The 22,946-nt window shown below is 39.1% G+C and overlaps 1 protein-coding gene across 5 annotated transcripts in view; it reads right to left on the bottom strand.

Annotated features, from left to right (window-relative positions):
* Positions 1-304: 304 nt before the first annotated feature.
* SNAP25 (synaptosome associated protein 25) overlaps positions 305-22,946 on the bottom strand; it is a 75,327-nt gene continuing 52,685 nt past the window's right edge. For 4 of the 5 annotated variants that reach the window (XM_069496057.1, XM_069496058.1, XM_069496059.1 and 1 more), the window contains 5 exons: positions 19,280-19,328; positions 14,259-14,376; positions 10,486-10,611; positions 8,169-8,313; positions 305-1,588 (listed from right to left, as the gene is read on the bottom strand). In XM_069496057.1, coding sequence (XP_069352158.1) covers positions 1,520-1,588; positions 8,169-8,313; positions 10,486-10,611; positions 14,259-14,376; positions 19,280-19,328 — 507 coding nt within the window. In that variant the 3' untranslated portion in view covers positions 305-1,519. Of the gene's footprint in view, positions 1,589-8,168; positions 8,314-10,485; positions 10,612-14,258; positions 14,377-14,552; positions 14,671-19,279; positions 19,329-22,946 lie in introns of all 5 variants that reach the window. The other variant, XM_069496061.1, reaches the window with a different exon arrangement.

Here is a 22,946-nt window from a genome sequence, read left to right as displayed (position 1 = left end):
AAGTCTGAGTACCAGAGATTTTGTTTCCTGTGGATTTTTTTTCTATGTCTGCTAGAAAACTACATTCTCTCCCCCAGCCAACACTGCATTTACACATAAGTATTTCTAGAACAGATTATGAAAACCAAGCCAAGTTGTCAGTTGCCATTGGAATTATGTTTAAAAGGGATATCTTTGGTTTTTCTACACGCTGTTCTCAGTGCACAGAACTGGTTTCTTAGGAGCAACAGGACAGAGTAGCCCAGGCTTCTTCTGGTGTGAGTGCAAAATCAGACGGGTCCATGAAGAAATTAAAGCAGATATCTGGGGTCTATCATTTTTAATAATTTTAAACTAGCTACAAAATGTCAATCACTTCACAAACCGACAGAGGAGACAGGAGGAATTTAATATTACATGCTATAATGATATTTATCTCACAGTTTATCTATATTTCATTCATTTATATTATTTTTAAAAGGTTTCTTTATCAGCTACTAAACATCTCAGCAATTTGGTGTGCATAGCTCTAGATTAAGCAACAAAGAATTGTACTGATAACAAACCACACGGGAAATGGTGATTGATAAGAATCAGCCTTATAAAATTTACATCTCCACAGTTTCACAGCAAGATTGCTTTCTCCAAAACATAGCCTTCAAAAGCAGCAAACAAACCCTATATTACATCCATTTGACATAGTTTTCAGCTAAACATATATTTTGCTGGAAATGATTAAATGGTGAGTGTGTCAAATCCATCTTTTTTTAAAATTCTTTTTTTAAAAAAGGATGATTATGATTTATAAGTCTATATATGGACAGAAAGAAAGTGACACTACTGCAGTTTTGCTGGTATAACTTAATAATCTTGACAGTGTCTCAATACTGAGCATGCTTTGTTGTTGTTGCTGTTGTTGTGTGTGTGTTTTCTCATCAGTATGCTACTGTCGTGGAAAGTTTTTGTTTAAGTAGGAATCTAAAAAATCTATTTAGTTCTCATGCATAAATGCATAAATCACATCACTTTTAGTGCATTGCCTGTTATGTAATTCCACATTGTCTAATCATGAAATCATAAAGACAGATAACAGCCATGAGGAACCAAAGACAGCACATTTTGAGAGATTCAGAGCCTGACACTCAAAGAAAGAACCGTGGCAGTAGCTCTGTGGAATGTCACAGTTTTACAAGAACAATACTGTGTATTGAAAGAATCAACAGCACATTGAGCATTCCTAAACTGTCATTCAGCAAATGCCACTGAGGAGAGAAAAGGAAAAATGAAACTCAAGCCATCTTACGTAGGGAGTTAGAGCCACCAAATGACCACTATATACAACCTTTGGAAAGAAAGAGATCAAAAGAGAACAAAAGACACATAGTATCGTCAGGAAGCTGACAGACGACACAGGACAACATTCCCGATGGGGTTGGACTGATGTGTTTGTGTGTGCAGACCTACTAGGTAATACAATGAGAAAAGCGTGAAGGAGCTATCTTGCCCGACAGCATTTGGGAGAGAACACAGCTGAGTACACTTAACCACTTCCCAGCATCTTTGTTGCACGTTGGTTGGCCTCATCAATTCTGGTTTTGTTGGAATCAGCCTAGAAAAAGGAGAAAGAAAATAGAACTCAGGTTATCCCTTAAGGATCCATTCATCCTTCTGGATCCAGGTCAAATGGTTCCTCTTGAGTGAAACCACTTGAAATTTCCCCAGTCAGAACTGACCCTTTCTTTTGTGTTTCCAGAACTATTGCTACGCCTGCACTTGGACAAGACCACAGAAGCTTGATTTTAGTTTTTACCTGTTGTCCCCACCAATGAGCATCCTTTTGAGGATAGGTTCATATCATTTATCTTCCTACCCTAGAATGACACTCAATGACTCTATGGTAGGCATTTACATCTGTTGGACTGAGTTGAATTACTCCCACTTATACAGTTGGATTCAAATCATGGATAACTTATTAGCAGAGTCACTTTGAGCAAATTACTTCTTGGGGCCCCAGCTTTCTTGTCTATTACCTGGGGATAATAAAGAATATTTCTAATGAGCATGAGCGTCTACAGTTGACCCTTGAACAATATGAGTTTGAACTGCATGGGTCCACTTGTACATGGATATTTTTCAGTAAATATATTGAAAGTTTTTTGGAGATTTATGACAATTTGAAAGAAATTGCAGATGAATGCATAGCCTATAAATATTGGAAAAATTATGAAAAAGGTGTGTCATGAATGCATAAAATATATGTAAATACTAGTCTAGTCCATCATTTGCTACCATGAAATACACATAGATGTATTACAAATGTATATAAATCTATCATACAAAGATGGGGGGTCATGGGCAATATATATAACCTGAACTTTTGTACCCCCATAATGAGCTGAAATTTAAAAAAAAGTGTACTTTGTGCATTACAAGCTCCTTAAAGGCACTAACTGTCCTGTATTAGCCACCACTCAAAAAAAAAAACCAAACAAACAAACAAAAAAACTTACATATACAAACACAGATCATTCAAGGCACTACTCTCAATCAAGAGAAATGTAAAGAAATGTAAAGATGCAGATTTAAATTATATCAGCATAAAACTGTAGTCCATACTGTACTCCTGTAATAATTTCATATCCTGTTGCTATTGTGGTGAACTGAAGTGTTATGAGTTGCGTGATGCTCATCATCCTCCCATGAGCACTTTGTCTCTCTAGTAAATTGCATATCACAGTAAAATGTGATCTTTCTCTGTCCTCATATATTTTTCATTGTGTTTAGTGCAATACTGTAAACCTTGAATAACACCATGCGTCCAAAATGAATTGCCACCAGTGGTGCTGGAAGTTCTCCCAAGAAGCAGAAAAATGTCATGACATTGCAAGAAAAAGCTGAATTGCTTGATATGTACCCTAGACTGATGTGTATCATAGACTGAGGTTGCCTGCCATTTCAGACAGAGGATTCATCTTGTAAACAGGTGACATGAACTTATAATATTGATATGGTACAGTATTGTAAATGTATTTTCTCTTCCTTATTTTCTTAATAACATTTTCTTTTCTCTAGCTTACTTTGTTGTAACAATACAGTATATAATACATAAAATACACAAAATATGCATTCATCGACTGTTTATGTTATTGGTAAGGTCAATAGTAGTTAAGTTTTAGGGGAGTCAACGTTATATGCAATCTTCAACCACATGGAGATTGGCCCCCCTAACCCTCATGTTGTGCAAAGGCCAACTATACTGTGTTTCACTCCTTCAACTTTGACAAGATCAAGACTGACAACTATGAAGACGGTATTATTGGCCCCGTTTTTCAAGGAAAACCAGGCAGAGAGGATTTGGGAAATTTGTCTAAAGTCTTTTTTTTTTTTTTTTTTTTTGAGACAGAGTCTCACTCTGTTGCCCAGGCTAGAGTGAGTGCCGTGGCGTCAGCCTAGCTCACAGCAACCTCAAACTCCTGGGCTCAAGCGATCCTTCTGCCTCAGCCTCCCGAGTAGCTGGGACTACAGGCATGCGCCACCATGCCCGGCTAATTTTTTGTATATATATATTTTAGTTGTCCATATAATTTCTTTCTATTTTTAGTAGAGACGGGGTCTCGCTCTTGCTCAGGCTGGTCTCGAACTCCTGACCTCCACCCGCCTCGGCCTCCCAGAGTGCTAGGATTACAGGCGTGAGCCACCGCGCCCGGCCTGTCTAAAGTCTTAATACAAATAAATGGGGAAGCCAGAGTCCAAATGCTAACAGCCTGGAGTGAGAGTCCATCCTGGTAATCACCCTACTACTTAGTTTTGCTGTGAAGATTAAACGAATGTATACATATAATGTGTTTAAAATGATACTTTGCAAAAATTAAGTGCTCAACATATCTTATCTTGTGATTATCATGGTGTGAAAACGTGGCTTGCTTTTGCGATACTTAATAATTTTTAAGTCGGATTTCTGAAGACTCACTTCTATGAGTTTGATAACTGGTTTGTCTTTAATAGGGCCACATTTACCATGATTTTGTACCTTGCTCGCTTTAGTTTCTTGGTTGATTTCTTTACTGCTCGGGTTACATTTTGCTGTATATGCAGCATGAAACCCAGGGCTGCTATGGGGATAGACCTTTAAACCCCAGAAAATTAATGATTCTGATCAGCACTGAGAAATGAATTAGCAAGGACAGGTGAAGACAACAATTCTTCACCTGTGAAGCTATACTTCTGTCCTATCCTGACTGGTAACATTGTCCATCCTTCTATAGCATGAGAAGAGAGAAGGAAACTGCCAGGCAGTGTAGGGAAACACAACTGGTTTTCTATCAACCAGTATCACTCCATGATTACTGATTTTGCACCTATTACAATGCTTGGTGCTTTACAATCTCTACCAAGTTGGGTCATCTTAATTCAGTTCACATGGTGGATTTCCAGGACATTAGAGTTATCCATATTCAAATAGAAATTTGCAAAGTTAAAAGAAACATACTTCTAGATTATTTGTAACTCTAAATTATCTGGCAATGGTTCTCTGCCATCTGTTTGGATAATTGAGAGTTGTCTTTCAAAACAAGTATTTATATCATAAGATAGAGCATTGATTTTCTTTGATTTTGTTTTGAACTATAGACTCATAATTTTGACCTTAAGTTTTTTTATTTGGAAAATGAATAAGCTCTCCAATTTGACTTGGCTCCTAAAGCCTCCCTTTCCAACTACAAATCATATCAGAAATAATGACACTTTAGGGCAAAGGAAAATTACAGGCTCAGAGCAATGGGAAATGTTCCTGTCGATTGAATTATGCTATGTTTCCAGACTGAACTCTTGGAAAAACTTAAATGAGAAAAATAATCCAATTAAAAATAGATGGCATTTCTGAAGGCAAACATTCTAAGATCTCTTGTACAAGAATGCACTGATGAACCTTCACATTGGTGTCACGAGGAAATATGTAAACTAGAGCATGAGGTTATTCTTTGGATTTCCTCAGAGGATCTGGAAAGAGCTAGAACAGACTTGTGTTCAGTGAGCATCTGTGATTTCCACCTAAATTCTTTCTGGAGCACATGAGAATTCTAGCCCATACCATATCTGATACAAAGCATACTGCATCTTTATTATATTATATAAAAGAAGTAATGCCTTTTATAAAAAAAAAATCCTGAATCTCTTTTTAGATGTCTTCCTGGTATTTGGAGAATGCCTCGGTGTTTACACTATTTATATGCTCTAGGACTTTATTTTTGAAGTCTATTCTGTTCCAGTTTTCATATTTCTATTTAGAGAATCCTAGATTCGTTGGCACACCCAACATATGCTCTATGTTTGCCCTTGAGTAGAAGCCAGGATGACCACTGGAGAGCCAGGAATAGGTTAGAAGTTGCTGCTGAGCCTTCTGAACACTCTGGGAATCTCAATTTCAGATCATGGCAGGCAACTTTTAGGCCCCAGCTCAGACTTCCAGCCTGTTCTGATACCAGTTTTGAACTGTTCTCTTACCATCTTTCAGGTGAAGCAACCAGGTCACAAGAGCTAGTGAACGGCAAAACCCTGTTAGAATCTACGGCCTTAGTTCTCAAATATTGTGTTTCCTCATTGGTAGAAGAATTTGAGAACTGCTAAGGGTCAGCCTCACTGTATTTCAATGTGTGCCTGACATCTACCACTGACCAGTTTAAAGCAAAGTTTGAACATCACTAAGTTATTTCCTTAGCAACAGTTCCCATAAACCATCTGATATAAACTTGCCTCCAGTGTAGTAGTTTCCTGAAATAATTGTATGTTTTTCACCTTAGAAAATTGTATATGTAAACACCCTTAAGCAGAAGTCAGGTTTTTAAATAGACAAAGTAATTTCTCGACAGTTCATGGGGATGTATTGAAAATCTCATTGTTTTGGACTTCCAAAACTTCACCATCAATCCAAGTGTTGAGAAAAGATCATGACTGATGGAGCCGGGTGAAGGTTGCTGTTGGGGTCATGAAAGAATATGGGAGAAACATCACAGACGCTCCTTACCCCTACAGTGTGATTGTAATTACATCTTAGATAGGCAGGAGATTTCGCACACTGTTTCCTGTTATCAGAAATGATAACTCCCATGAGAAGGTGGAAGTTGATTAATAATTGTGCAGTTCATGTAACATGATCATTTGGGGAAAATGCTCAGTTGAACTAGGCTCTATCTAAATCATGTGCAGATTATGATTTTAAAAAAAGGGCTAAAGTGTTAACTGGAATAAACTAACTATTCAAAAGCAACAAGACCCCTCCCTCACTTCTTAAATGATTTAGCACTGAAGGAATGATACAACCTGGAAAAGCTATTTCCCATCCACTTGCCTGGCTGTGATTAAACTTTGTAGCTGCATACGTCTTTGTCTTTGTAGTATATTGGGCCTAAAGATGAGAACTAGAAATTGCGCAAAGTGGCAGAGTCAAGATGCCACTTGCCTTTCCAGGAACACTTTTTTTTTTTTTTTTTTTTGCTTAAAGCCCAACTCTATCAATAAGAGTTTGACCCCTCTATTAGCAAAACCTCTCCTTCTGGAAGGAGAAGCTCTCCTCCTTCCTAATTGGCTTTGATGCATTATCTACCTGCATCTTCCAGTAAATTGGTTCCATTAATAGAAAATGAATACTTCCTGTTTTCTCAAATCATTTTCCTGTTGGAAGGCAGTTCAGAAATTATTTCTTAGTTCATTTTTATGGGCCATAATGGGTTAGGTCAGCTTGTGTTGGCTCCAGTGCTTTTTGAATCTCTGAGTATTATTTTAAAATCTATTGACTTACACAGCTTTAAAAGCTTTATCATATCAAAGGCTTCTTAACAATGATGAGCATGTTGTAACTTGCAAAAGAAAAGCAAAACACAAGCATTTGGCCAACCAACACTGACATTTGTGTAACTCAATACTGACCAGGCAAAATATTACAAAATCAGATATTTTTAACATGGAGCACATACATCAAAATAGGGCAAACTGTTTCCCTTATGTCTACTCAATCCTTCTTCAAGTCATTGGAGACTGTCTGGGTACCAAAAAATTACTATTTAGCCTTATGATTCAAGAAATCTCAGAAGTATCCTCCTATGCTCACCAAAGTAAAATGAATTAGAAATTCAAGATCTCAGACTAAGAACTTCAGTATCTCCCCGGGAATAAACATACAACATAAGATTAGCCAAATAGAGTAGATTATAGATATACAATTATCATTAAACCTATAATGTGTCTATTTCTCCTTTTTGGCAATCAATATTCAAGACTCTACTGATTGTGGAAAGGGGAATACAAGGAAAAATTATGTCGGATTTCTATGGTGTAGAACGTCAGATTTTGGTGTCCTAAATCTCTTTGTAGGAACTTTCCAGTGTTTCTTTCTGTTCTCATCTAATTTTAAGTCCCCAAACCCACCTCTTTCCATCTGCTCTCCTCAGTCTTCCTATGACCCTTGGAGCCAAGTCTGGTGTCCTTGTATGAACCCAATTTCATCAGATGTGAGTTTCCTATTTTGAGATCTGGGGATGTGAACTGTCACCAACGGAAATGGAGCTGGGTCTTTTTGAGCTATCATTACAGCTTTGGCATTATAAAAACAAAGCTCATATTCATCTTCCAGCTAAACTGACTATTCATTCCCCCATTTTCTGATTCCATTCCTTCACCATCTTCACTTGACAAACCATGGAACATCCTCCAAGATTCAACTAAAATTCAACTTTTTCTGAGATTTTCCCAAGCCCCGCCCCTTGAAATTTTTCTTATTTAAATAAACATTTTTTCCCCTGTGGATCTCTTAGTGAATTATATTTTTGTGTGACAGTACATTCATTTGCCTCCCATAGGCTGTGAACTTCTTGGCAGTAGGAATGGTGCCTTTCTCATTTGTGTATATCCCACAGTGCCTACCTAGCACAATGCCTGGCATAGAGGAGCCTTCCTTTGAGAAATATCTGCTAGATTAAATCCCACCCCCTTTTCTTCACTCCAGTTCTGTTGCTGCATGCTGCGTTTTTTTGTCTTGGAAACTTACGGGCAACATTTCCAGCTATCAGTGTGCCTGAATCCAAGGCTGCATTTTGAGGAATCTTATTATGCCTTTCACGCTTCCTGGTGGCCACCTGATGCTCATTTCAGAAGAACTGAGGAGCAGTGCAACTTGCTGACTGCCATGTGCTTACCTTCTCCATGATCCTGTCAATCTGGCGGTTCTGTGTATCGATCTCATTGCCCATATCCAGGGCCATGTGACGGAGGTTCCCAATGATGCCGCTCACCTGCTCCAGGTTTTCATCCATTTCATTTTCTCGGGCATCATTTGTTACCCTGGGAGCCAAAGAGCAATTTTTAGAAGACAGAAGGTGGGGAAAAAACTTGAATACCAAGGACCCAAAGCGTAGAGGAAATCTGTAGTCTTCTAGGTATCAATTTTTATCTGTCTTTAACCTCCATCTAATACAAGAACACATTTTAGCTTTTGTATATTAGAAAGTAATTTTTTAAGTTGCATTTTGAACCCTTGAATTTCTATTTTTAAGGAGGGTATAGCAAATAGATTATCTACTTTTCTCACTTCTACCAGCACATCATTTTCCTCTTTGTATGTTTATCCCAATTTTTTATCTTTTAAGGATGAAGTCATTTTAGTTGGCAGGACTCTAGGTCAAAGAATGAAGATGGAACTACATGGAAACTGTATTTTTCTTTCTGAAATACCAACCACAATCTCCAAGACTCGAGAATTAAAGGAAAACTTCTTGTGCTAAGTCAGAGTCTCTCTGTTCAACTCTTTTCCCATTTGGGACCAACAGCAGCGGGAAGAGTCATGGTGAGTACAGTTTACCCCTCAATGCTGCTTGCTTCCAAGAACTCCAAAGGGAGCTACTTGTTCAAGATGATTTTTATTTGCTCATACCTTAATGCCATGGGTTTTTCAGGGCATTGCGAGTGAGTGATTTCAGAGTAGAAACTGGGATAAAAGATTATTGTTTCAGTTTGAGTAGGGAAGGAGTGAGGAGGAAAAAGTTGGCTGACAAAGCACCTTACCAACTTGCCATTTTTGCACAGTCCAACTTGAAAGTGAAGGATGTACTTTATTGCAAACAGCAGGTACTTATTCCAGAATTTTCCCAGTACATATGATGATGGGCTAAAAAATGTTCAGAAGGGTTAAAAATCCTTCCCCCATGATAACCCCCAATGTAGACTGGCCCATTACATTTTTTTTTTAAGCAGCCCAGGCCAGACAAAATTTAAAAATTAAAGGAGAACTTCCTAGCTTTGTCATGTAGGGAAGATTATTTAAATGAGCATCAACAGCTAAGATGTATTTCTAGTTCGATGGTTCTCGGCCCTGATTGCATATCAGAATCACCTGAGGAGCTTTAATGGGATACAGATGCTTATGTCCCACGTCAAGGGATTCCGATTCAATTGGTGTGGATTGGGCCCAAGCATTGGTATTGGAAAAAAGTAAATCTCCCCAGGTGATTTTAATGTGCAGCTGAGCTTGAGAACTCTTAGTTTCCCTGGGAGCAGATAGAGAGCTGAGTTCTGAATTGGCTGATCGTGTAATTTAAGATTTTTAAAATAGATATTTAAGTTGTTTTTTGCTTCTAGATCTCAAAAGAAAGGATTAATAAGAAGCTTATTCTTCCCTATTTTCACTTTAATTCTATTCATATCTGACTGTCTTTGCTCTGTGCTCTGAGAGGCTAATCTCCAAGACTTTATCACCCGGCTTCTCTTACCCTCGGGCTTTGAAGACGCTTTGGCTAATGGTGAATGAAATTGAAGGTCAGGAGGAGTAAGGGGTTAGGGCATGTATTTCCATTGTTCACTCCCTGCTAGCTTTGGTGGTGGCTACATTTCTCTACCCACAGCCCCTGTCTACAGCCATAACTATTGCTGGGTCCCTCTCTGGTCTCTTCCTGACTATGTGATAACAGCTTCCCGCTATAGCTAGTCCAAAAGTGCTTCACCATAACTTGTTTTTTACCCTGCTCACACCTCTGTAAACAGTCTCTTTAATAAGCTCTGTTCACTTAAACTCATGGAACAAGATGCCTGTTTACCACCACATTAAATCTGAATGTGGTCATGTAACTTGCTTTGTCTAATGAAACTTTGGCAAACATGATACAAGCAAAGGTTTGATAAGTGCTTGTGCATTGCGTCTTGTCCCCTTGGAATGCTGCTACCACCAGGTAAGAAGCCTGGGCTCTCCTGCTGGAGAGGCCACATGGATGAGAATGGGGTGCCCCACAGACAGCCCCAGCCAACTACCAGATAAGTGAGTGAGGCCATCTTGGATCTTCTGGTCTCCAGATGTGTGTAGTCCCATGGGTTAGCTCAGGCAAGGCTCTTGGAAGAATTGCCCAGCCAACTTGTAGATTCAAGAGCAATAAAATGGTGATTGTTTTAAGAACCACTCAGATGTGGGGTGTTTTGTTAGTCTACAATAGAAAACTGCTACAGTGCGTACTACATGAGGCTCACCTGCGGATGAAACCGCCACTGATGGCCATCTGCTCCCGTTCATCCACTACACGAGCAGGCTGGCTGGCTACCACGCCGTCCTGATTATTGCCCCAGGCTTTTTTGTAAGCATCACTTGATTTAAGCCTATGCAAAAAAGAGGGTGAGTGACGAGGCACAAGGGGTGGAGCAACAAGCTCACAACAATCATCATTTCTTCAAGCGAAGAATCTAACCAAGCGAATGAGATTTAAGTTGAGGCATTAGAAAATACCGATATATCATAATCCAGACCCAAACAGTTGGCCACCACCATGCCTCAGCTACTCAACATTTTCATTTCCAGTTGAGTCGATTGCAATTGTCAAGACTGCAATCTTTGCCTACAAGGTTGTTCTTGTTTTAGTTTGTTCTGTGATTTCATTTGGATTTAAGACGAGGATTAAGGTAGCTGGAGGACATTCAGTTCTATTTCAGTGACGTGGTTGTATTTTGAGACACAAAACACACACACAGAAAAACATACTGGCAGACAGACACAAAACAAGACTGCCAAGTAGAGTGTGTACATCACACCACAGTAACACACTGTCATTAAGAAAAACATAGTCAACCAAGTTTTTACACACCGCCATGCAAAGATCCCTGTTTAATATTTTTTTTCCAACACATGTATGAAACTAACATTTACAACTCTATATGAAGGACATAAAGGATTGGTGGTTGGCCAAGAGTGGTGGTCTTTCAGTTGCCTCTACAGTGATTTGAATTAGATAATATATCGGTACTTCCAAATAGTCACCATACATCCAGAGTTGATGTACAAACCTTTGTCCACAGAGACAAAAAGTAAAAGAAGCATAGTGAAATGAATGCAGGAAAATAGAAGAGAGAACAAGCCATCTAGCACCAAAAAGGGAAACCCCTCTATATCTTCTTCATGCACCAGCTACAGGCATGAGTAGAAAGTGAAGCATTCTCATTTAAGCCAAACTACTCCAGAAGTTGACCATTCTCGAAAAAGGCACTAGCAGGACAGTAATAGCCTTCATGAGGATTTGAAACGCAGGTTCAGTAGCTTCTTTGTTGGGCTGAGGGTAGGGTGGAGAGTGCTTACGAAATCCTACTTCAAACTATCCTGGGGTTGTGACAGGGGGAGAGTGGTTTGGAACTGGTGTAGTCTCCATGGGCTGTAATTCACTGAGCTGCCTTGGAGTAAAACTTAAAATCCAGGCATACCTATTGTGCCCAATAGAAACATGTGCAGCATATTTTGGTGGGTGTTGTAATTAAAGGCAATCAAAGATGTTTTTAGGTTCTTTGCATAGTAGAAACCACATGCTTTTTAGTCCAAAAACAAGAGACATCCTTTGGTCCCATTTTCACATTTTCTATTACAAGATACCAGAATTTAACTTTTTTTTTCTTTCAACAGAGGATCACAGCCATCTATTAAAACTGGCTCTAATAATTGCAAATTGGGGACCAAGCAACCCTGGAGACAATTTGGAAAATTGTACCAATGGAATTTCAGCACCTCCCACAATCTAGCGCACAATGCCACAGGCCTTAGAGCAGTCAGAATTTACTGCACCAAAGGGCCATGGGCCCATTCAATGAGACAAGATCCCCAAACTAATTTTAACAGAGTTTAGAGTCTGGCTTTGTTTTTTTCCAACTCCCCATCCCCTCCCTTCTGGGATTAAAAGAAGTTATATGGACTTTGTGATGTTTTCTGCTATGTAAAATGTCTGGTATTCCATCTTTGGCAAAGTCAAAGGACTGGGAAATATGCGTTTCTGAAAGAAGGCAAACCACTGCACCCACAATGCTGCACATAGACTCACATCACTGCTGTACATCTACCATAATCCTTGGAAACATGCCGAGATAGTCCAGGGCACCACCAGCCACTGCGTTGTGACACATGGTTTTCAAAGCATTATTTACACAAAATAGGGAACACACTTCGGTCAAGCTTTGAAGCTCTGTTAAGGGTCTCATGTGCATTAAGGATTTAGTGACCACTGATATGTGGAATTCATAGGGGCCATCATTTCATCAGAACGTTAGAATCCATCCCAGGGGCCCCTGCCTCCCCCATTTCTTGACACACGGTTGACGAAGGGGGGAAAATGTATCTGTTGGAATTCATCCCGAAACGGATGGAAATCTCGCCTGTGGTCAAGTTGCCACTGGAAAAGATATACAGTCAAATCTTGACTAACTGGAATGCTCAGCAGTAATTTTTTTTTTTTGGTGCATTATATGACTTTCTTAATGAACATGGACCATGGGGGGAAATTTTGTTTCAAGGGTGATTGGTGAATACTTCATTAGACTCTAGGGCTACTTTCCTGCCTGAGTGACTTAGGGTAATGGACATAATTGAATCTTTCCTTGGTTATGGTTTGTACTTATGTGTCTGATGGCCTTTCCTCTGAAGAGCAATTCTTATTGTTTGATCCTCATAGATGTGGAAGTTGTAGGAGAATGAAGTCTGAGTGAGATAATGCAAACTACCTAGATTGCCCTGTTAGAAAAAATATTTTAACTCTCCAATGTGATTATTTTCCCCTTTGTTTTCATTTTGCTTTGTTTTGTTTGTTTGTTTCTTCTTGCTAAAAGTGGGAGGGAGCAAAAGTATACAGTTCTCATTGGCTAGATTCCAGTTAATCAGGCTTTACTGTAGATCATTCTTTAAAAAACAAAAGATTTTAATTTATTTGTAAATTGAGCCCCTCCCCCTCCTAAACAGGAAGTAGGATATTTTAAATCAGCCTCAAAGTTTAAAGGATGTGAATGGTCATATAATCTGCTAAAAATGACATCAATTTCTATTCTAAAAGCTAGGATCAGGAGAGCTTTTAGGAAAAAGGCTTCTTTTAAAAAGGGAAGTGGGAGGGGTGAGGGAGATCGGGTGATGAGTTTAATTTTCCAAATGCATGTTGGACAATCCACTCATGCATTTTTTTTTTCACTGCTAGTCAAATAAGACTGTCTTCCAGAACCCTCAGTTTTAGGTTCCTTCTGTTGCAAACCTTTATAACCACATGTCACATTTCTGCTACATTCCAAAAGAAGCGTTGCAGAACCTTTAGAACAGTTAAATGTTTTGTGATGTCGTGCATGCAAAATCTACACATTTCAACATTTCAGCCAGTGTACGGGTAGCTCTTCCAAGGAGAAGAATTGGAGGGGGATGGGTACAATTTGGGTAAAGTTTGAGCACTTCTCGCCGGAAGAGCTCATCACCTCTGTGTTGGGTGCAGCAGCAGCACCTTGTGACCCAGTTTGGCAACTGGCAAGCAGTAGAGAGGGAGAATCTCTGTCATACTCTCTAACTTACAGAATGCTTGCTTGGGCCAAATTACCTGTCTCCTTCACTTCTGAAAAATCAAACCTTGCTATATGTGTCTCTCCTCTTCCAAACTTACCCGCAGCCTTTTTCTAAATCTGCAATTTTGGTTGGGGAAAATAAAGTTCCCTGGGGTGCCTCTTTCTTGAGACTAGTCTCTGTCTCAAGGTACACTTTCTGGAAAATGTTGAAACGTTCATCAATATAAAAATTGCTGACAGTGAAGCTTTCACTGTAGTATGCCTGATTTTTAATGCATCAACAGTAACTTCCACTAGTATCATCTATGCTATGAGATGAATGCATTGGAGACGGTATTGATCTGTTCTGCATGCCACATGCTCATCCTGTCTCTGAGCCTGGCAGGAATGAGCTTGTCAAGGCTTGGAGATGGGCCTTGGGAAACCAAAGCTTCAGGCAGGCAGGCAGCACCTACTTGTTACAGGGACACACACAAAGCCCGCAGAATTTTCCTAGGTCCGTCAAATTCTTTTCTGCTTCTTTCATGTCCTTATTGATTTGGTCCATCCCTTCCTCAATGCGTTCCAGTTGTTCTGATTAAACACAAGTATTTTATCCCCACAGAATGAAGCAGATGGAAAAGGACAAAGAAAAAAAAAGACAAAACTTGAGACATTCACTTTGACATTAAAAAAGAAAAAAAAAAAAAAAAAAAAGAAGAAGAAATAAAACTGGACGCCACAGATTAGAGCTGGTACCCAGTACCTACTTGTTACAAGGACATATGAAAAGGCCACAGCATTTCCCTAAATCTTTTAAATTTTTCTCGGCCTCCTTCATGTCTTGGTTGATATGGTTCATGCCTTCTTCGACACGATCGAGTTGTTCTGGTTAGGACAAAGGGATGACAGTGTGGAATGAATTTTTTGGGGGTTTCCAACAGAACGTGAGAAATGACTATGTGAAACAGAATTTGAGAGAGAAAGAGAGATACTACAATGCATTGTCCAAGAGGATGCATTGTCGTAGACTGCTGCTGCTGCCCTAGCAGGCATGGGTGGAAGGAAATGAACAAAAACGATGCTCAAAAATAGTTTGTAATTCAAACATGATGGGATGGGGTCGGGAGGCCTGTTTGATTCTCGGTGTCCAGGAAAACAGCACAGCATTTTCACTTACTCAGACACCAGTGAAACCCAAGAGAAAGAAAAACAGGGTGTTAGTTTATGTTTTAGGCATACCAATTTAATGCCACTGGAGAAAGTATCTGTTTCGATTTTAAAATATCTACATCTTTTGGTTTTTTTTAAGCATCCTCAACTAGATAAAGGTAGACAATAGAATCCATTTCTTCTCTGGGGACAACAACAACAGCAGTGATCATTAGCAATGGGTACAGATCTTTTTTCTTCCCCTGGCAGTGGCTGTCTAACCAGAGGTGGCTCATGGTCTGTTTTTGGTTTTGTCTATTTAATTCATAGAAACTGTAAGAAAAAAAAAGTAACATCAGCGCAGCAACATGATAAGTACTGGAACAATTCAATTCCTGTCTCTTCCTATGACTTACTTGCTATGAAAGCTTTGGAAGACATTTCAATTCTCTGTCTCCTGATATAGTCTCCACCATGGAGAGCATGCTAAATACCAGGCCCAGGCAGAGAGAGCAGGGAGAATAAATGTCTCTTTGGAGGAGGGTTGATGGGTTGGAACATAGACCAGTACTGAGTCATTCATTGCTGGTAGCAAAGCTGACATTATTGTATCTAAGACATAGATCGATACTCGTAAAAATGAATCAGACTTCTAGGTTGCTAGGGTTACATACACCAACTTGATTAATTTTTTAAAGGTTGTGTCACCAAACTGAGGTAGCTATAAGTTCAATGAAGGGATTTTTAAAACAGCTTTTAAGACCATTAAAGGAAAGCAGTAATGGATGTCTTGGCTGTCTAATTACAAAACCTAATTACATTTCCATTCCTTGTTTTCATGCCTATGCCTCTGGGAATAAAGGCATGCTTAGAATAAAACTGATAAGTACATTTCCAGCCTAAGGATGTAAATAATCATGTAAAAACAATTTCACATTAAGTTGTACCATGAAATTGTTATTGAAAAAACTAAGATAGGTTTGCTAGTGACTCAACCTGGGGAGACGAAATTTGGAAAATGAAACCCTATTGTGTTCTCTGTTGTGGGATTAAAGAACAGAATTCAGCTTATTAGGAATTTTCCTATTTCTGCTATGCTTTTCAAATGACTGGTGAAAACAAAATTTCAGTGTTTATCCATCCATCATTGGATACCTGGAGGAAATAACTGTGTAGTGCTAGAGGACTTGTGCTGAATAAATACAGGTACAGTGATGTCTTCAAAAAAATCCTTAAAAGGGTTAATGACTTTCTTTTGTCATTATGTTTGGATGACTAGTTATTTGTGATAGAGCCACCAATGGCAGGATGCTCAAGGATCTAAGTTCACACATATTTTCTACTAATCTCACCTAAGTAAGGCAACATGGGGCCCTTAGAATCCTCAACCTGGTAGAAAACAGTAGAAGAATAGCAAGAATCAATGCTATTGACCTAGTGTGCAATATCCAGTTACAAGATGCTGCCTATAAGATTTTCATTTTCCTTACCATTAATAAACATATAGAGATTCATTTAAATAACTTTAAATAGCCAAATGTGACTAGTAGCTACCATATTGGATAGTGCAGCCTTAGTCATTCATAAAAGGTATTGGTGAGTGAACTTTAGCAAGAGGGATATTTTCTCAAATGCTGCCTCATAGGGCCATGAACCTTTTAAGATAGTCATAGTAAGATGATAGGATAGCCATCTGGCCCTCTGGATGGGGCTTTTCTTTGGATTTCTTCTGCCAGACAGTGGTCAGAGATAGTTTGTAGTTGATCCCAGGGGATTTCCCCCAAAACCACATCTTCAGCATCAAAACAAACATATAAACCAGCGAAGACCAACAAAAGAAACAAGAGATATGAAGGTGAAAGCCCACATTAGTGCCAAGGTCATTTCAGGGGATTTGTCTCGGAGACAAGTTTTCTAGAGAAATGAAAGTCCCAGGGCTCAGGATATTTCCCGGGCTGTCTCTCATGCTCAGTGCTCCTTGGTGTCTCCTGATACCTGGGTATAAAACAAGAATCCCATAAGGAATTTCCCAGTGCAACCATTAAGCTGGACAACCTGGAATGGTCTGGCCTGACCCCAACAGTAGTTGTAACGGTTCTTTAGAAGGATGGCTGTTTCTTGAGGCTCCTGTGCAGCTGTGGGGTAGAAATAGTCAACACTTTTGGTGCTCAGGCACAGACAAAATTAGTAGAGCATAACTGAAGAGAAAGTTTAAAGTAGTTACAGAGCTGAATAGCTAAACATGGCACATACAGAATTAAAATGCATTTAAGATGGCAGTGAAGATAGTTGTTGACTTATGCTCATGTGTCATTTTAAAAGGTCCTAAGCTTCTATTATAGTATAAATGGAATGTGTCCCACTTAAGACCAGGCAGAAACCGCCCACTTTTGGGACGCTTTACAGTTGCATGTTTCTTAGCAGTATCAATCTATTCACCTCACCTCTGGTAAAACCTCAGCTATCCTTGCTCAACTGAGGAATTCCACATTTACTGTGGTATGGCCACAGTTGAAATGTTTTAACCAAGAACATTAACGATCTCATGGGGAAATCTGTCAAACAGACATTCTATTCTGTTTTGTTTCACAGAGAATAATATATAGATGATCCTGGGAATCATCTGTGCTAAAGGTTGACATATTTTTGCATTTGTATGAGGATTTCAGCAAATCATATCTTTAGATTTTCTTCATCCAAGTACAATAAAATTTGCAACTCAAGTAAGCAAGTTATTTACTTTCTCTCTTTTTGTTTTCAGGTTTGTCTATATTATTTTCCATGTTTTTATGTCAATGCTTTCTAGTTGGGGAGAAAAGGCTCTATCCTGAATCTTTCCCAAATCTTCCTCCTGTTACAATGTCCCTTCCGCCTTGACATTACAAATTATTAACTGAAAAAGTTAATAAGGCAGAACTGCTAATTATTTGAGTGTATGTGTTTCAATTTTGCTCTGGAAATGAGGTGCCACTCTTCTCTACAGGCACCTACTGTTTAATTTTTTTTTTTTTAAGCTACAACTTGCTGCATCCTGAGTTTCAAAGGTTATGTCATTGTTATGCAGATGGAGCCAGCAAATCTTGTAATTATAGCAAACTCATTTGGGGACTTCTGAAGACTGCCACTGCTATGGTAATACCTTCAACACAGACCTCCATTGGACTTTGTCATTTGTGTATAAACTTTGACAATTTGTACTTTGAAAATTGGAGGGAAAGCACTGGGGTTGATGTTCAATTGTTTTTTCAAAACTTTTTTTCTAGATTTTTTTTGACTGATTGTATATTTATTGAAAAAGTTCAGTACAAATAAATAATGTAAAACCGAAAGTCTTTAAATGACAGCCCTGTGGGTGTGCCCCCTCTGAGCAGGAAAAGTGCCTTATGTCTGTTATCTGTAAGGCAAATTTCTCCCAGTTTGAGCTTTGTGCTTAGAGTTTATTTATGGTGGCCTATGCTGTGAATACATTTTACATTTTTATCTTTTCCATTAAAAAAAAACTCAGGCGATCCAAAAGATTGTCTAATGCTCTCACAAAATATGAATAAAGAGAAAAACTTCTAAAAAATCTGCTGATTATGATAAAATTCAAAATGCAATCAAGTAGCTAACTTGTGGCTAATATTATGTATAATATCACCATATAGCTAGATATATTGAGAGAAAGAAGAATTAGGGTATTACCCTCCTGTGTTGTACTTTAGGGTACAGAGATGCTATACTAAAATGCTGGCTGTCTGATTTTCATTGCTTCTAGCATTTCTATAATCATTTTAAAAACAGGCCAAATATTTCAACTGGTTCAATTTTCTATTTTCCAGATAATTCTCCTCTGCTTGTGTCCTGTTAAAAATAGCTTCCAGTTATTTAAGGAATTCCCATAGTGACTTTGGAAATCAAAACTGCCAGATACTGAATTAGAATGGTCAAGAAAGTGGACAACATGACATACTATACCATCATTCTATCTAAGTACTAGTAGAAGGAAACCAACTTTATTGGGAAAGTTTGGGGGTACAGAGAATAAGAGAATCCTCACACTGTCCAAAATACTATCATTAAAAAAATACAAGCAAATGGCTTTTGCCTTCAAAATTCTGTTACCCCAATATATATAAGAGAGAGTAGTACCATTCATTCAGTCATGAAGAAGGCCTCGACATTTTCATACATTTACTAATCTTTTCAACAGAGAAAGAAAAAAGCAAGATGAAAATTCTAGAACCCTCACATTCACGTACGTGCGTAACACAAGTCAAAATGACCACCTGCATATGCACAAATAATTTAAAAATGCACATTATTCAGACGAGGAATTGTTCTTACTGAAGAAATCTGAACTTACCTCCTTGTTCATCCAACATAACCAAAGTCCTGATACCAGCATCTTTACTCTACATTCCAATAATGGTAGCAAAGTTGAAAAGGAGTTAGAGAGAGAAAAGAGAGAAAGAGACATCAGTAAGGGGACAATTAGCCCTAGAAGTGGAAAATGAAGAAGGACCAAAGGAAAACAGGGAGGAAGTATGGTGAGAGCCTTGAGGCGTGGGGAGGGACGTGCAGGAAGGGGGAACCTGCAGACTTGCTCTGTCAGTGATGCCCTGGGGCAGAAGAAGGGGATATAGCACAATCTCTAGGGAGGAGGGGTGGGGATGGGGCTTGGGATGGAATTGAAATATACATACTTAATATCATACTGTAATTTTATATTTAGAAAACAAAAATGCTTATGGTTTCCATAACACCAACCATAGAAAACAAATCTTTCAAAATCTTCTGGACTGAATTTTCTTCTCTGGCATAATCAGAAAGTGTCCCTCAGTGAACTGGGGAGGGATGCTCCCCTGGGAAGATGTGCAAGAATCTTGCGGGGTATGGAGAGATTTTTAGGTTTATCGGAAGAGAGCATGGCTTCACGAAGGTGGGGAAACACAGCTCAAAAGGAATCTCGCCCTCCTATTTTCTCTCTGTGGAGAGAAGTTCTGTGATATTTAGAAAAGGGATTGAGGTGAGAAATAAGGGCTCTTTATTCTGAAATCTAAAATTCTGCACAATGATATAGTGTGAGAAAGTAATTCCTCTCCAAGCTTTACTGCAGTTCTTTTATGCAGGCGAAGTCTTTAAAAGGCAGTCCTCATCTTACTCTTTATTGTTCAAACAAACTAACCGAACATCGTCTGAACCGAGGGCAGGAGGAGAGTGGGAGTTGGTGGGCAGGAGAAAAGGGACAAAGATACTCTCATCACTGCTACTAGGAATCATCATTTCTAGGAATGCTAACCAGTTTATACCGCCCATTTTACAGAGTAACTGTTAATGAGTATAAAATGGCATTGCTTGCAGTTCAGATTAATTGGTTTTTCAAGGAAAGCTCGTGGTAGCTCCCAGAATAAATTCTAAAAGAAGACCTCTCTCATAGCCTCATTTATTTTCCACTGACTTACTCTGAACTAAGAAAGAAAGGGAGAGATGTTAGTGGAAGCCAAAAGAGGGTTTGTAAAAATATAGATAGTATTTTAGCAATTAAATTCCAATAGTGCCTTTAAAAAAATAAAACACTGAATGTGATTTCTGTAAGCTTTGATAAACTCCTCATTTTTGGAGGCTGTATGCAGCTGACTTTCAAGGACACAAAAGCCCACCTCACCTCTGAGCACACTTTGGTAGACTTTAGTGGTAAAGCCAGGGTGTAGTTTGGAAAGTGACCGCACAGGGTGACCCCAAGCGTCAAGGACAGCACAGATTCTGGAGCCAGACCCTGGGCTGGAATCCTGGCGGTTTCGTTTCCTAGCTGTGGGACCTCAGGCAAGTGTCCTAACTGCTCTGTGCCCCTTTGTAATCCAACAATAATAGTACCTCCTTGAGTTTTTATGTGAATTAAATGAATTAGTATGTGGAATGTGCTAGAATGGAGCCCGGCCTACAGTTAGCATTACATCAGTGTTTCTAAAATAAATAGATTCCAAAAGTGCATCTACAGCAGGATATCTAGGCAAACTAAAAATATCAGCATTACCAAATATCATCGGAAGCTTCTAGACCACTAATTCTTTAATGGACATATGAATCCCCTGCAGATGGGTCACCTTATAAGATTCTGAGTCAGTGGCACTGGGATAGAGCCTGAGATTTTTTTTTATCTCTAACAAGCTCCCCGATACATGCAGCTGGTTCAGGAACACACACTGAGTAGCAAGATTCTAGACCACAAAAGACATCTCAAAATTTTTTCCTTACATGTGTTGGAAACGGCCTTTTGTCTATATTAGCCTGTATTTTAATGATTTATTTGCCCTTTGCTGCATATTTTATCCATTTCCTGGGAGAGGAAATTATAAAGAGCAGATGGCTGTTCAGGCATATATGACATGACAATGCAAGTTCTGGTGAGGACAGAGGCATCTTGGAGAGCACCTTCTCCTTGAGGACCCAATCAAAGCCACACATGAGATCCCTGCTCCATTCTACCGGGGACAGCGGATGGGAAAAAAGCTAGTGATTTTAGTTTGGTCAGTCCAGCTGTCATCTGTCTACACTTTCTTGATATTCTGTTATATCCATTTATTTTTATAAGAAGCCCTGCAAGTATAATTTCATATTTGTCCAATTTGGTGCTGCATGTTTCCGCATTAGAATGATTCACAGAACTAGAGGGAGCCAGAGTTTTTTAGGTTGCCCCAATCTGGGAGAACAGCAGCAGAGAGCACTGAGCCGGAAGTCAGGAAAGCTGGGCTGTGCCATTAGCTCAAGCACCAACTAGTCATGAGACTAGGGAAGAATCATCTGACCTTTCAGGATCTTCCCCCACATTTACATAGGAGGAGAGATGCCAAATAAGATCGTGTGGCTGAGAGGTCGGTTCACTCACTCACTGGCTCACTTGCTCCATTCATTCATTCAATAAATGTTTATCAAGCTTTTGCTCTGCCCCAGGTACTAAGGGTACGGGGTAGACAAATGCTTGGTTTCTCAACTGTGCTGCTCAGAGAGACAATTTAATCAGGTGGGCAGAACTGCGATCTGGGAGTCAATAATGCTGAATTCTAGACCTATCTTTATAGTCATGGTTCTCTAAAGTAACCTGTTTTGTGTCTCAGCTTCCTCAGCTATCAAACGGGGACAGTCACCTCTCCTTCCCACAGAAAAGCTACAGAATGTAAAGCCCTCTGAAAGTTCTCCTCCAGGGGAGGCTATGCTAGGTTCAGAAGGAAATACACAGGGATGCAGGATTTAATTTCAGTAGAATCTCCATCAGTTTAGAATGAGCTGCTTTGTTTTCATAAACCATTTTGCTTTTTGTGGAATTCTCAAAGAAAAATAATTATGGTAGGAGTTGCTGGTGGAAGGGAAGTTAAGTGCTGTGCATAAGAATTTCCGCTCTAGAATTTAGGTAGACCCAGGCTTTCATTTCGTCTCTGCCACTTCCAGCTGAGTGTCTCAAGCAAGCTACTTAACCACTGTATACCTCAAACTCCTCCACAGTAAAACAGAGATCAAAGTAGTTGTAAAAGGCAGCTACAAAGATTAAATTAGATAATAGAGGTTTGATGATAATGATGATGACCTCTCCGAGCACAATACCTGGCACATAGTAGGTGCTCAATAAATGTTAGAACTTACATTTAGTGCCGATGCTTTGCTGATAGTTTCTATCAAAATAACTGGACTGTTCTTTAGGGGAGTTGGAAGCTCAAGGAGAAGGGCAGGGATGGGGACAAGATTTCAGGGGAGGCAGAATATTACGTTTTCTTATTCCTTAAATAGCATTATGTTTTAGTAGCTAGGAAGCGAGAGGAGGTGGTTCTATTTTTATCTTAGCACAGTTCTTGGTTTCTGTTTGAGATTGCTAGAAAAACAGCATACCTAAAAACAGGGGAGTTGGAGCTATGAGGAATGTTTTTTTCTTTATCATTTCTTTCTTTTTATTTATTTCTCTATTTTAATTTTTAAAATTTTTACTTTTTTGCATATGAACTAAGATGATATTTATAGAACATTTCTAATCTTTCTTT

The sequence above is a fragment of the Eulemur rufifrons genome, chromosome 20 (genome assembly GCF_041146395.1).
Source record: "Eulemur rufifrons isolate Redbay chromosome 20, OSU_ERuf_1, whole genome shotgun sequence".
Taxonomy (NCBI): Eukaryota; Metazoa; Chordata; class Mammalia; order Primates; family Lemuridae; genus Eulemur; species Eulemur rufifrons.
The sequence above is the reverse complement of the archived record's forward strand: the minus strand, read 5'-3'. Positions and strand labels throughout refer to the sequence as shown.